Source organism: Eubalaena glacialis, chromosome 5 (assembly GCF_028564815.1).
Source record: "Eubalaena glacialis isolate mEubGla1 chromosome 5, mEubGla1.1.hap2.+ XY, whole genome shotgun sequence".
NCBI classification, from domain to species: domain Eukaryota; kingdom Metazoa; phylum Chordata; class Mammalia; order Artiodactyla; family Balaenidae; genus Eubalaena; species Eubalaena glacialis.
Window position 1 is genome coordinate 27,623,720 of NC_083720.1, and position 12,635 is coordinate 27,636,354.

Consider the following 12,635-nt stretch of genomic DNA (forward strand, 5'->3'; position numbering starts at 1 on the left):
ACACTGAATGCTCCAAATAATAGATCTGTGGCCAAAATCTCTCCTCTGAATGCCAGACGCATCTATCCAACTACATGCTCAATATCTTGGATATCAAATACACAAATCAAATTTAACATGTTCTCAAGTGACCTTCTGATTATTCCCTCAAACCTGCTCAAACCACAGTCTTTCCCATCTCAGTTAATGAAACGTTAGCCCGCATTAGTCTTGCGACCCCAGCCTTCATCCCTGACTCCTCCCTTTTCCACTCATCCTACTTTCTGCCCGGCAATGATTCGCTGTTACACTTAATCACTCTCTCCCACTCTCCTAGATGATTATTTCACACCTTCTCTCTCCTCTCGGGTAATGAATCTTCCACCCTCATTATTCTCTTTGCGACCCCAGACTTCATCCCTGACTCCTCTTTTTTGCTCTTAGACTACATGAAATCCATCAACAAAACCTATCAGCTCTATCTTCAAAATATATCCAGAATCCGACCACTTCTCACCATCTCTCCTGTCTGCTTGCCTAGAAGCACCTCATCTCTCACTGAAAATATGACAAAAGTGTAATACTCCTTTGTAAAGTGTAAAGTGTAATACTCCTTTGTAAAGTGTAATACTCCTTCTTGGTAAAGTATTTCAAAAGTGCTCCCTCCTTCTGCCCTTGTTCCCCTTCAGTCTAAGGGTGACTATTCAAACTTAAGTCACCTTATGTCCATTCTCTGCTAAAAATTCTCTAATCACTTCTCTTCTCTCAGAATTAAAGCCAAAGTTCTTAAAATAGACTACATGCTCTCTGGTGCTGCCTTGGGCTCTCCCTGACCTCCTACTTCTCTTCCCCTCCCTCGTTCTACTCCAGCTACACTGGCTTCAAACACGCCAGGCATGCTCCCTCCTTGGGGCTTTCTCCCTGTCAAGCCTTCTTCTAAGACATACTCCCTCCAAACAGTGCAGGGCTTCCTTGTTCAATTCCTTCAGGTCTTCCTCTGACCATCCTACCTCAAATAACATGCTGCTCCCCTTCCCCTCCCTCTCCTCCTCCCCTACATTTTTCTCCCTGTCATTTACTTCCATCTCTCTTTCCACATAATTTACTTTTTTCCTTGGTGACTGTCTCTCTCCTCTCAGGTTGTAGATTGTAAGCTATACGAGGGCAGGGTTTTGCCTCTCTCTTCACGGCACCTAGGACAGTGCCTGCCACATAGTAAACACACAATACATGCTTGAATAAACAGATAAACAAATGGTAAGCCTGAGTTCAGACTGGCCGAAAGACTGCTATGATGATAAAATTTGAGATGACTTAGGGAGGTTTGAGTGGCTGCCTGGGAGTTATGTTTTAAAATTCACATCTTTTAGTCATAGAAAAAGAGCATTCAAGAGAATTCTTAGAATATAAACTGTTCTGTTCAATCTAAATCACATTAGCAGAGTACTTAAGAAGACAAGTTGGGATTTCCCTGGTGGCGCAGCACTTAAGAATCTGCCTGCCAATGCAGGGGACATGGGTTCAATCCCTGGTCTGGGAAGATCCCACATGCCGCAGAGCAGCTAAGCCCACGCACCACAACTACTGAGCCTGCGCTCTAGAGCCCGTGTGCCACAACTACTGAGCCTGAGCTCTAGAACCCGTGAGCCACAACTACTGAGCCCGTGCGCCACAACTACTGAAGGCCGCGTGCCTAGAGCCCAAGCTCCACAGCAAGAGAAGCCACTGCAATGAGAAGTCCACGCACTGCAATGAAGAGTAGCCCCCACTCACCACAACTAGAGAAAGCCCACGGGCAGCAACGAAGACCCAAGGCAGCCAAAAATAAATGAATAAATAAAAATTTTAAAAATAAAATAAAAAAAGACAAGTCACAAAAAAATTTGAGTGAAGCTACCCTTGGCAATTTTAAAATCAAAGAAGAGTTACATTTCAAACATCTTCATAAACCTGTGTAGTTACACAGAGAAACGAAACTTTTTAGAGCTATGGACAAGTAGTTGAGGAAGTCTCTACTGGAATTACTTTCCATTGAATGACTTATCAACATTGAAACTAAAAATTCTAAGTGCTCAAAATATTTAGCAGACATTATTCAAATCCAACTTAGCGCTACTCAGTATAGAGCAAGAATTGGTATTAACGTATTGAAAAAAATCAGAGAATAATGCAGAATCCAGAAACAAAAGCACACACATAGCCAGAACTAGACAGATGCACCACCTTTTGCTTCTTCTAAATGAGGGGTCAAAATAAACTCATAGATATATAACAAGATTATTTGTACAAATATTTTTACCTCATTTAACTTGTTAGAAAACTATATATAGTTCATTCCATATTCCATTAATTCTATGAATTCAATTCTCAGTTATTCATTTTTGTTGCCTTTATAAAGTCCCAGGCTAATAGAATTGTTTCTGGCATTTTTTTTTGTTTTTTGTTTTTTTTGGTGTAGTCAACTCTTTTTTTTTTTTTTAACATCTTTATTGGAGTATAATTACTTTACAATGTTGTGTTACTTTCTGCTGTATAACAAAGTGAATCAGCTATATATATACATATATCACCATATACCCTCCCTCTTGTGTCTCCCTCCTACCCTCCTTATCCCACCCCTCTAGGTGGTCACAAAGCACTGAGCTGATCTCCCTGTGCTATGCGGCTGCTTCCCACTAGCTATCTGTTTTACATTTGGTAGCGTATATGTCAGTGCTACTCTCTCACTTCGTCCCAGCTTACCCTTCCCCCTCCCCGTGTCCTCAAGTCCATTCTCTATGTCTGCAACTTTATTCCTGTCCTTCCCCTAGGTTCATCAGAACCTTTTTAAAAATTTTTTAGATTCCATATATATGTGTTAGCATACGGTATTTGTTTTTCTCTTTCTGACTTACTTCACACTGTATGACAGACTCTAGGTCCATCCACCTCACTACAAATAACTCAATTTCGTTCCTTTTTATGGCTGAGTAATATTCCATTGTATATATGTGCCACATCTTTATCCATTCATCTGTCAATGGACACTTAGGTTGCTTCCATGTCCTGGCTATTGTAAATAGTGCTGCAGTGAACACTGTGGTACATGTCGTTTCTGGCATTTTTAAAGAGAGGTCCAGACCAGATGGATCCAAATGGCATTTATAAAAAAGATTTTAGTTCCAAAAAAGATTTTAATTTAAAGAAACCCAGATAAACAGTAACTGTTACCAAATTGCTACTAAACGTTATCTTTCCTAATTGGTGACACAGGCTATGATAATACCTTTTATGTTCTGTCCTGCCTGTGAGAACCAGCACCACTTTTGCTAAAACTTAGGTTGAGAATCAATATAAAAATATTTGCTAATATTTATTGAATACTTGCTCTGTTAACCTTGTTTATAATATTGTAATCGTATGAACAATTACTAAATAAATTTAAAAAATAAGTATATATGAGTTTCAAAAATAGGGAGCAAACACTAAGATTTATTCTCTTTTCTGAATGTACAAGAGATTAAAAGATAAATAAATACATTACCAGCTTAATCTTTTAAGGAAAATGAAAGTTAACAAATTTGTAACTATTTGGGAAAAATAATGAAAACAAAGTTTTTTTTTTTAAAGAATATTGTCTTGTGCCAAATTTATGAATTTTTCCCACATCCTTTAAACAATTAGAAGCCAAATGGTATTTTTCAATTAAATTTCAAAATTCTCATGGTAGTTATGAGGCCAATTTTATAAAGAAAAAGATTTTCATCCAAATTTCAGTTTAAGGAATCTTAGCACGCCAATACGTGTGGTATTTTTGGAAAGTTGGTACAGCCCAGATTGCCTTTCATTGAGAAATACAACAGGGTACAGAAAGTCCTGCTTTCTATGTTACATGGCATCATGCTCCCCAGAAACTCAGGCTTACAAGCAAAATAGAGAATACTTTTTCTTTTCTTCTTTCATATGCCATATTAGCTTTGAGCTTTCACATATTTAGAAACAGCAGTACTTTGGCTGAAGAGTTGCCTCTTTTGCCCTCCTAGGTGTTTGGAAATTCTATTCTGTTCTATATTTTATTTGAGTTTTAGTAGTAATCCTGGTGGTGGTGCTCTTTGACTTAAAAGTTCCTTTAACTACATATTATGTTGATCTGAGGATGAATAAAGTCCTTTTTATATTAGCAATGGTAGATTAAAAATAAGATTCAAACATCTCAGGAAGACGTCCTGCAGTAGAAAATACTTGTATGTGAGAGATCTGTGTGACCCTGGGGACATCACTTAACCACTTGTGGACTCAGTTTCTGCATTTGTAAACTCAGGCAAATGCCTACCTTATAACATTTGTCTCTGCTAATTGATGAAACATCACACATAAAGCCCCCAGCACAAAGCCTGATAAGTAGCAGCTAATTAGTTAACATTAGTCACTTCATTTCCCTAATCTCTATTTAATGTACATTCTTGAATGGTAATAATAAAGAACCAACACCAGACAACAACATTTACTTTCTACCTAGTAAATTCAGGCGACTGAGGAGAGACAATCTCATACTTTGTGTGGAGGTCAATTTTAATTTTTCTGATTCTTGGTAGACATACACAGTAACTGCAATTAGAATAGGTACACCTTAGAAAGTGCTTTCATACTTCATATTTAATTTACACTGCAACTCGGTGGTGTAAGATTGAATGTATTATTACTTCCTTGTTTTAGAGATTAGAAAAATGTCACTTTCTGAATTAAAATGACTTAACAAAAGTGGAGATGGAACTTGAACTGCTGGGCTGTAAGTTCTGTGTGGTTTCATGACATTTTGTTGCCTTCTCACAAAAATACATGTTCTTCCCCTTTATAGTAACATGCTAGTGGACAGTCAGCCACTACACGAAAAATATGTTAGGCAGCTAAAAACTTCTCAAGGTAACTCAAGAAGTGAGGTTGGTCAATAAAGCAAATAAGAATTGAGTATTTACTGCTGAGAGTTTATTTTTCTTTAAAAATAAACTCCAAGATCTTTTATAAGATTATTTCTTATACTTTAGGGTGAAGTGGACTTGACTGAGGTTAAGTGGTTTGACTGAGGTTAACTTTATTTTCCTTGGGTTCGTCTTTTGGTATCACTTACAATGATTTTACCAAATGAACTAACAGTTCTAACAGTTTCATTGCCTATTTTCCAGCATATTGCAAATTTAGAATGTTAATGAATTGATATTAAAATTGGGGGGATGTATTTAATATACATGAAAAAAGTCTAAAATAACATGTGAAGGGACTTCCCTGGCGGCCCAGTGGTTAAGACTCCGCACTTCCACTACAGGGGCACAGGTTTGATCCTTGGTGAGGGAACTAAGATCCCGCATGCCATGCGGCCAAATAAATAAATAAATAAATAAAATTAACATGTTAAAAATTTTAAATATTTCATATTCAATCTCACAGGCAGTTTTGGAAGAATTTCATATATCTATATCTATATAGGAATTTGGATGTTGTCTCTCTCTTTTAAAGTAACTAATGTATCTAAACTTCAAATTATTTGTTCAAAAGAACACTAAAAACATATCAAAAAAAGGTTCATAATGAAGTATAAGATGGATAAGAAATAGAGATGTAAAATATGAAGATCTTATATATTGGGATAAAGGAATTTAGTCTTATTCCATAGGTCAGTGTCAAGAACTATGTAAGGTCTGGGATTTTATCTTACCTACAAGCTAAAAAGCTTAACTGCTACTATTTCCTGATACTGGTAGAAGACATGAGTCTCCTGGATCAGAGACAATGGACTTTATAGTTCATGGCAAAAGGAGTGGTTGAGTGTCAACATTTGCTTACACCAGTTCCCTATGCCCCCCTCCCAATCCCATGCGAGTGACACACAGGACCAGTGATGGACGCCTGTGCATGTCATGGGTTGTGTTAAAGAAGAACATTAACCTTGGGGAATTCATGGCTTTTAAAATAAGAAAGAACAAGTCTACTTCTTGTCTGGAGGAAAGAGTTACCTAATCCCGCAAGGTGGCTCACTGCAAGCGCTACCCTGAGAAATGCTCCAGATAAAGAGCATACAGGGTCTTCATTCTTTTGTGTTTGTTTGTTTATTTATTTATTTATGGCTGTGTTGGGTCTTCATTTCTGTGCAAGGGCTTTCTCTAATTGTGGCAAGCAGGGGCCACTCTTCATCGCGGTGCGTGGGCCTCTCACTATCGTGGCCTCTCTTGCTGCGGAGAACAGGCTCCAAACGCGCAGGCTCAGTAATTGTGGCTCACGGGCCCAGCTCCTCCGTGGCACGTGGGATCTTCCCAGACCAGGGCTCGAACCCGTGTCCCCTGCATTAGCAGGTAGATTCTCAACCACTGCGCCACCAGGGAAGCCCAGGGTCTTTCATTCTTGACACACACAAAAGAATATATAGGGATGCTCAGGGTGACAGCAGACTGATATTCCCTACAGCAAGCAGCACTCAATATTTTTGATGCCACGGGAGTTACTCCTCTAAAGGATAAGAAATATTGCCATCGGTGACAGTGCTTCTTAAGCCGGTTACTCTCAAGAGGAGCAAGGAAAATCCTGCACCCTTTGCGAAAGGCTTCAGGTAATTTTTATACAACTATCTTACTGACCTAAGCATTGGAAGCCATAGAAAGCTTGGTAGTGAAAGGAGTGCCATAATCATATTTTTATTTTGGAAAGATGACTCAAGACATAGTGTGGAGATTGACTAGAGTGAACAAGATGAAGACAGGACCTAATTAAGGAGGCTGTTACGGCAACCATGGTAAGTGACCATGTTGAGTTAGTGCAAATTTGTGGATGTAGAAGATGAACCGAGAAAGGAGTGCTAGACTGACGTACGGGAGAAGACAAGGGTGGAGAGCTGTTGGAACTAACATATTGGTGAGGAAACCAGCAGGTAGGAATTTGAGAGGAGAGTAAGTTTGAGTATGAAAAGATATCAGGTTGTTTTTCAAAAGCTGTACTTGAAAGATATACTAATTTTAGGCGACTATAGATGGAACATACCTGGGCTCAATATATATCAGAATATATATCAATATATATCACAGGCATTCTATAGCTGATTTAAAATCCGCCAATGAAATTCATCTCCTGTCAACTTAAAATTAGTCAGGATTATTCACTTCCTAGTCAGCTCTGTCTCACACACACACATACACACACACACCCCCCCCACACACACACCCCCCACACACACACACCCCCCACACACACACCCCCCCCACACACACCAATGTGCAACATTTAGCACACTATATTGAATACTGGAGTCCACTAGACACTTTAATTCATGGCATTAAAATCTTAGTTAAAAATAGCACAAAAATATCAACATCCCTGGGACCAAATAATATCCAAATGTATAATATTGTCTAAAGTCCTTAGCGAATGGATGTGATAAATAAATAATCCAAATACCTCATTTAAGCCAACAGTTGCAACCTCTTCTCATTCAAATTCATATTTTAAAACTAATTGGGGGGATTGTTTTGGTGGTCCTAGTCAGTGTAATAGAGCATAAAAACTAAATAAAGCCATAAAGTTGAAAAAAATAAAAAATAAAAAACTAATTGGGGGAAAGGGAGGGATAATTTTGATTTTATCCTCTTATTTCTCTATCCCAAATTGTAACAATCAGTTACCCTTAAGTAAAAGGCATACAGCAAACAAGAAAAGAAGCCAGAGTCTGGATAATTAGTTGACGATAAATGAGAAGTAAAACATCATTCTTGGTCAACATTCCAGCTCAGGGCAGCCCAGATCATTTCATAGGCAAAACTGATGTTCAATTATTTTTGATCTATCTAATTTGCCAGCCTTATTAGCTCTAGATACAACAATCTGAGGCTTCAAAAGTTGGTAAGGAAGAAAAATGGACTTTCATAATTCTGAATTGCTGCTATTTGAGTAAATTCAACAAGCACACAAAAAAGCTGGGCTCTTGGAATGTATCTGCAGGTAATAAGAGTGTCTTCAATGTATAATACAGAGCCAGCGGCCATGCTCTTACCTGGTTGCAGGTATTGATGTCTATGCCCCCTTTGAGATATTCCACTACTTTGTCTAAGTTGCCTGCTCTAGCAGCACGGAGGAAGCTTGCATTGCTGTCAGACTGTGAGAAAAAGAAAAGACCTTTAGTGAAATATTGATAAAATGAAAACATATCAAAGACAGAAACACAAGAATGTTTGCACCATGCATCAGAAAAGCTTCAGTTGCACTAAGTGTCCATCGACAGATGAAAGGATAAAGAAGATGTGGCACGTATATACAATGAAATATTACTCACACATAAAAAAGAACGAAATTGAGTTATTTGTAGTGAGGTGGATGGGCCTAGAGTCTGTCATACAGAGTGAAGTAAGTCGGAAAGAGAAAAACAAATACCGTATGCTAACACATATATATGGAATCTAAAAAAAAAAAAAGGTTCTGATGAACCTAGGGGCAGGACAGGAATAAAGACGCAATCGTAGAGAATGGACTTGAGGACACGGGGAGGGGGAAGGGTAAGCTGGGACGAAGTGAGAGAATGGCATGGACTTATATATACTACCAAATGTAAAACAGATAGCTAGTGGGAAGCAGCCGCATAGCACAGGGAGATCAGCTCAGTGCTTTGTGACCACCTAGAGGGGTGGGATAGGGAGGGTGGGAGGGAGACGCAAGAGGGAGGGGATACGGGGATATATGTATACGCATAGCTGATTCACTTTGTTATAAAACAGAAACTAACACACCATTGTAAAGAAATTATACTCCATTAAAGATGTTAAAAAAAAAAAAGAAAAGCTTCAGTTGCAAAATATTTCAATCCTGAGTTTAAAACACTGAATAATAATTCACAGTACAAGTCAGCAACTTTACAGTATTTCTAGAGAGTTGTTTAAGGACATTAAAGTCAATAGGAAATACCCTCTGCTATATTAAAGAGTATAAAAGAACAATTAAAATAAAAATAATTATTACCGCTTTACTCCAAATCTTCAGCCACATTTGAAGATGAATTTACACTACCCCCAAATCCACTGTTATCCATTCATTTTAGCATCAGGAAGCTAGTGACTTTATAGTGAGCCTAACGTCGAGCTAAAAAACAAATGAAATAAGGTACTGGGTTTCTTCTTTCTCTTCCTTTACTGTTTGGTTTTCAGATGCATCTGAGGGAGAGCACCGAGTATGGGTCACCTGACAGTCTGTCCTCATTATAAGGGAATAACAGAAAGCTCCAAGGATGCTTTGAGGAAAGCAGATAGCACTAGTTGGCAAGTGTGGACTGGGCCGATGCAAATTTTGTGATCCCAGTGATTTTGGAAAAACAAGATTAAATTTAAACCAGCTGACATAATACCAGGCTCAAATCTCTTGGTAAAGATGATCACTCTGGGTACAAATTGCTTTTTAAGTCCTCATCTTGCGCCCATTCCTCTCAAAATCCGATCCTGGGAGAACAGCTGAATTTCCCCCACAAAAAGTCTCGGGGAGGCTACTCAAGAGATGTAGCCACAATCGCCCTGCCTCTCTGACTTGCTGACAAAGTCTGATTTTCAAACCTTAACACAAAGATGATGATAAACTTTCGTTAGGTTCCAAGACACTGGCATCATTTTATAGTTCTTTGGGTGGTACAACATCTGACTACAGAGAAAATGGTAACACGGAAAGGGACCTACTAGGAATTAAGATTCAGGTGGGGCAGCTCTTAATCCATCATCCTCCTTAGTAGGCTGCCCTGCCCTCCCTCGAAGAATGGACTTGGCCAGGGCCCTTGGCACACTCTGTCAGGCCTATTTATTGTGACTGGTGATGACGTACGGAGATAGAAATGGAAGCATTTTCTCTGGGAGTCTCAAATACAGAATTATTTGCATACATATCATTAAAATGATTTACACAGGGGAAGACTGAAAACCCTAGGACGAAATTACCTCATATTTAACCCAAATACCACAATGGCGTATAAATTTACAAATAATATAGGTAATTTATGAGGATTTGAGAGGTATGACTGAAATCTACATATCTGGAATTCATGCTCGGAGTCTTTTCAAATGCACCCTGGTATGACTAACATCGCACTGTTTCTCCTCCTCCCTGCCCCGCTACGATGCCTCACGCTCCATCCTTCCTGAAAGCTGTGCCCATGGCAGGGTGCCCCAAGTATATCTGCAATGCTGCAGGGACTGAATTATGACTCATTTTTAAACGCCTATTCTATGAATGTATTTTGCGGCTTGCAGCAAATTCTAAATTCCAGGAAGATTTTCCGCCTTCAGGTTTCTTGCCGCAGTACTTAAAAGCAAAACATTATACTCTGCATCATGTTCTGTCAGTAGCCCACAAGAAACATCATTTACTGAAAAACAACAAAAATTAAGTAATATTAGGTCACAGAAAGTATGACAATGTTATTTCCCATAGATTTTTAAAATAAATCCACATGCTCTATATTATATATTATATTAAAGAGGATGCCTACAAAGTACTTCCATCTTATACATGAGGCTTCATAATTATAGGTAACACTTATGAGTGTTTACTGTGGGCCAGGCACAGAGCTAAGAAGTCATATGCATTATATCATTATTACAATAATACTAGGAGAAAGGAACTATTATTACGCTCATTTAATAGGTGAGGAAAGAGGCTGGGAAAGTTTCCAAGGTCACATAATTTTTCAGTGGAAGATTCAAGATTTAACTCATGTTTATCAGCCTCAAAGCTAGTCTTATCTGCTATTCTACCTCATCCCTGCAAAGTATCAAAGCAGATGTTAGTACAAATACCTAACCTATGAGCTATAAGTTTGTTTCATTTGTGATAACCTCAGTACGCCCTTGGTCTACATATTCGCTCTGTAAATCATGGCACTTGCTAAACGGAGTGTCTTAGCTGGAGAGGGAATTCTTGGCAGACAGCCCTAGCCTCAAATTTATCAGCCATCTATGCACCTAGAAAAATGAAGAGCTGGCTTGAGACAAACTAATTAGAAACATACTCACTTGGGAATAAAGAAAGAGATGGTAAAGTACACACCGCATTAAAAAGCCAGTTGACTGTCTCTCTCTACATGTCTAACATGATTAAACTCATGAACTAAGATCAGGGTTCTCTATCATTCTTGTAAAGAAAAAAAAAAAAGAACGCCATGAACAAGTAGAGCCAGAAGGGAGCACCTGACCCTTTAGGGATGAAGAAACACCTGGAGACACCCTGTGGAAGCTTACAGAGGCAATCGTTGGTCTGAAGGGGGCTTCTGGCATCACGGAGGGGAATCTATTAGACCCTCTTAGAACCTTCTCTAGGTACTGGGCATGACATTGAGGATTGCTTTTGCTGTTACATAACAACAAGTTTTAATAACTATTTTTCTCTTTTCTGAATCAAACTCCTAAAAAGTAGAGGCAAGTCAAAGACTTACAGCCAGTCCCTGGAATTTTAGCAAAAAATGCTCCCAGTGTTTTGGAGGGGCTAGGGACAGTGGAAATGTAACATCTGAGCCATCCTGCCAGGGACCTCTTCAACAGTTGAGTCACAGTAGATTTTGCTATAAGTTGGATTCTTCTAGAACCCCATTAAGGGATTGAGTTTTCCCAAAGTGAGAAAATGTATTAAAAATGCATTTTGCAAATGCAAATAAGTGTGTTATTATAAAACGGTTCCAGAGCATGAGTTTCAAGAACAAAATTCAAATGAGACTTCAAAATTTATATGTAGATATTGACATCCTTGAAGGTTAAAAGTATAGACCAGCATGGAAGTATATATTTTTCTCCTACTTCCACATAAACACATGCAAACCCTATGCTACAAAGAGGTCAATCTGTGATTAGAGCTCTTGACACAAGAGCTTAGGATAAACAGCAGTCAGTCTGGTTACCTTCAATCAACACAGAGATAAAAGAGGATTCAGGGACTCATGGTGAGACATGCAGCAATTTTTACCATGCTATGTTTCCCTCTGAGTATGACAAAAGTAAGAATTTAAAAATTAAAATTAGGTATTAGTAGGGGAGAAGCATGCTTTGAAAATAGACTGTTGTCTCTTGCCTCAACCAGGAGATTTCACACATAAAAAGTACAAGAAAGAGAAAATGAGGCAATAGCAATTCCTTTGGGGGAAAAGTCGCAGACAAATAGACTAACCTCTTTCTGCTTTGCTGCTTTAGGTCCCTAGAACTCTCAATCCTAAAACCAATTGTACTTATGCCTATAAAGTGTGACTCTGGACAAGGCATTCAAATGCTGAGCTCCACTTATTTTAATCTGCAACAGATGGATGTCATTAAAACTTGTCCCCTTTTCAACCCGAGTGTGGCATCTCAAGCCGAGAAAGAAAAATTTCCTCTTCAGTTCTTCTTGACACAGTTCTGTACATTTTTGATCAGAATGTTAGAAAAACAATACTTTCTCAGCATCCAGCAGGGTGGACATGAAAGGCAAGGAGGAATGTGCATTCACAGAGTCACATTATGTCCTAAACGAGTGCTTCCCCGAAGGGTCCAGGGGCACACTCACAGAGATTCATGAGTTTGCTACAAGATTTTGTAAAACTTCTATGCTTACAGTTCAATAACAACCTAATAAGGAGAATATAAGCATGTTCCAGGTCATCTAGATGGCTACCCTTTAACTGAGTACAACCATATAAT

At 38.7% G+C, this 12,635-nt stretch overlaps 1 protein-coding gene across 2 annotated transcripts in view; it reads right to left on the reverse strand.

The window, feature by feature from the left end:
- The window catches only part of ANK2 (ankyrin 2), a 248,589-nt gene that overhangs the window by 206,172 nt on the left and 29,782 nt on the right, over positions 1 to 12,635 (reverse strand). For both annotated transcript variants that reach the window (XM_061192043.1, XM_061192042.1), the window contains exon 2: positions 7,994 to 8,095. In XM_061192043.1, coding sequence (XP_061048026.1) covers positions 7,994 to 8,095 — 102 coding nt within the window. The remainder of the gene's footprint in view (positions 1 to 7,993; positions 8,096 to 12,635) is intronic.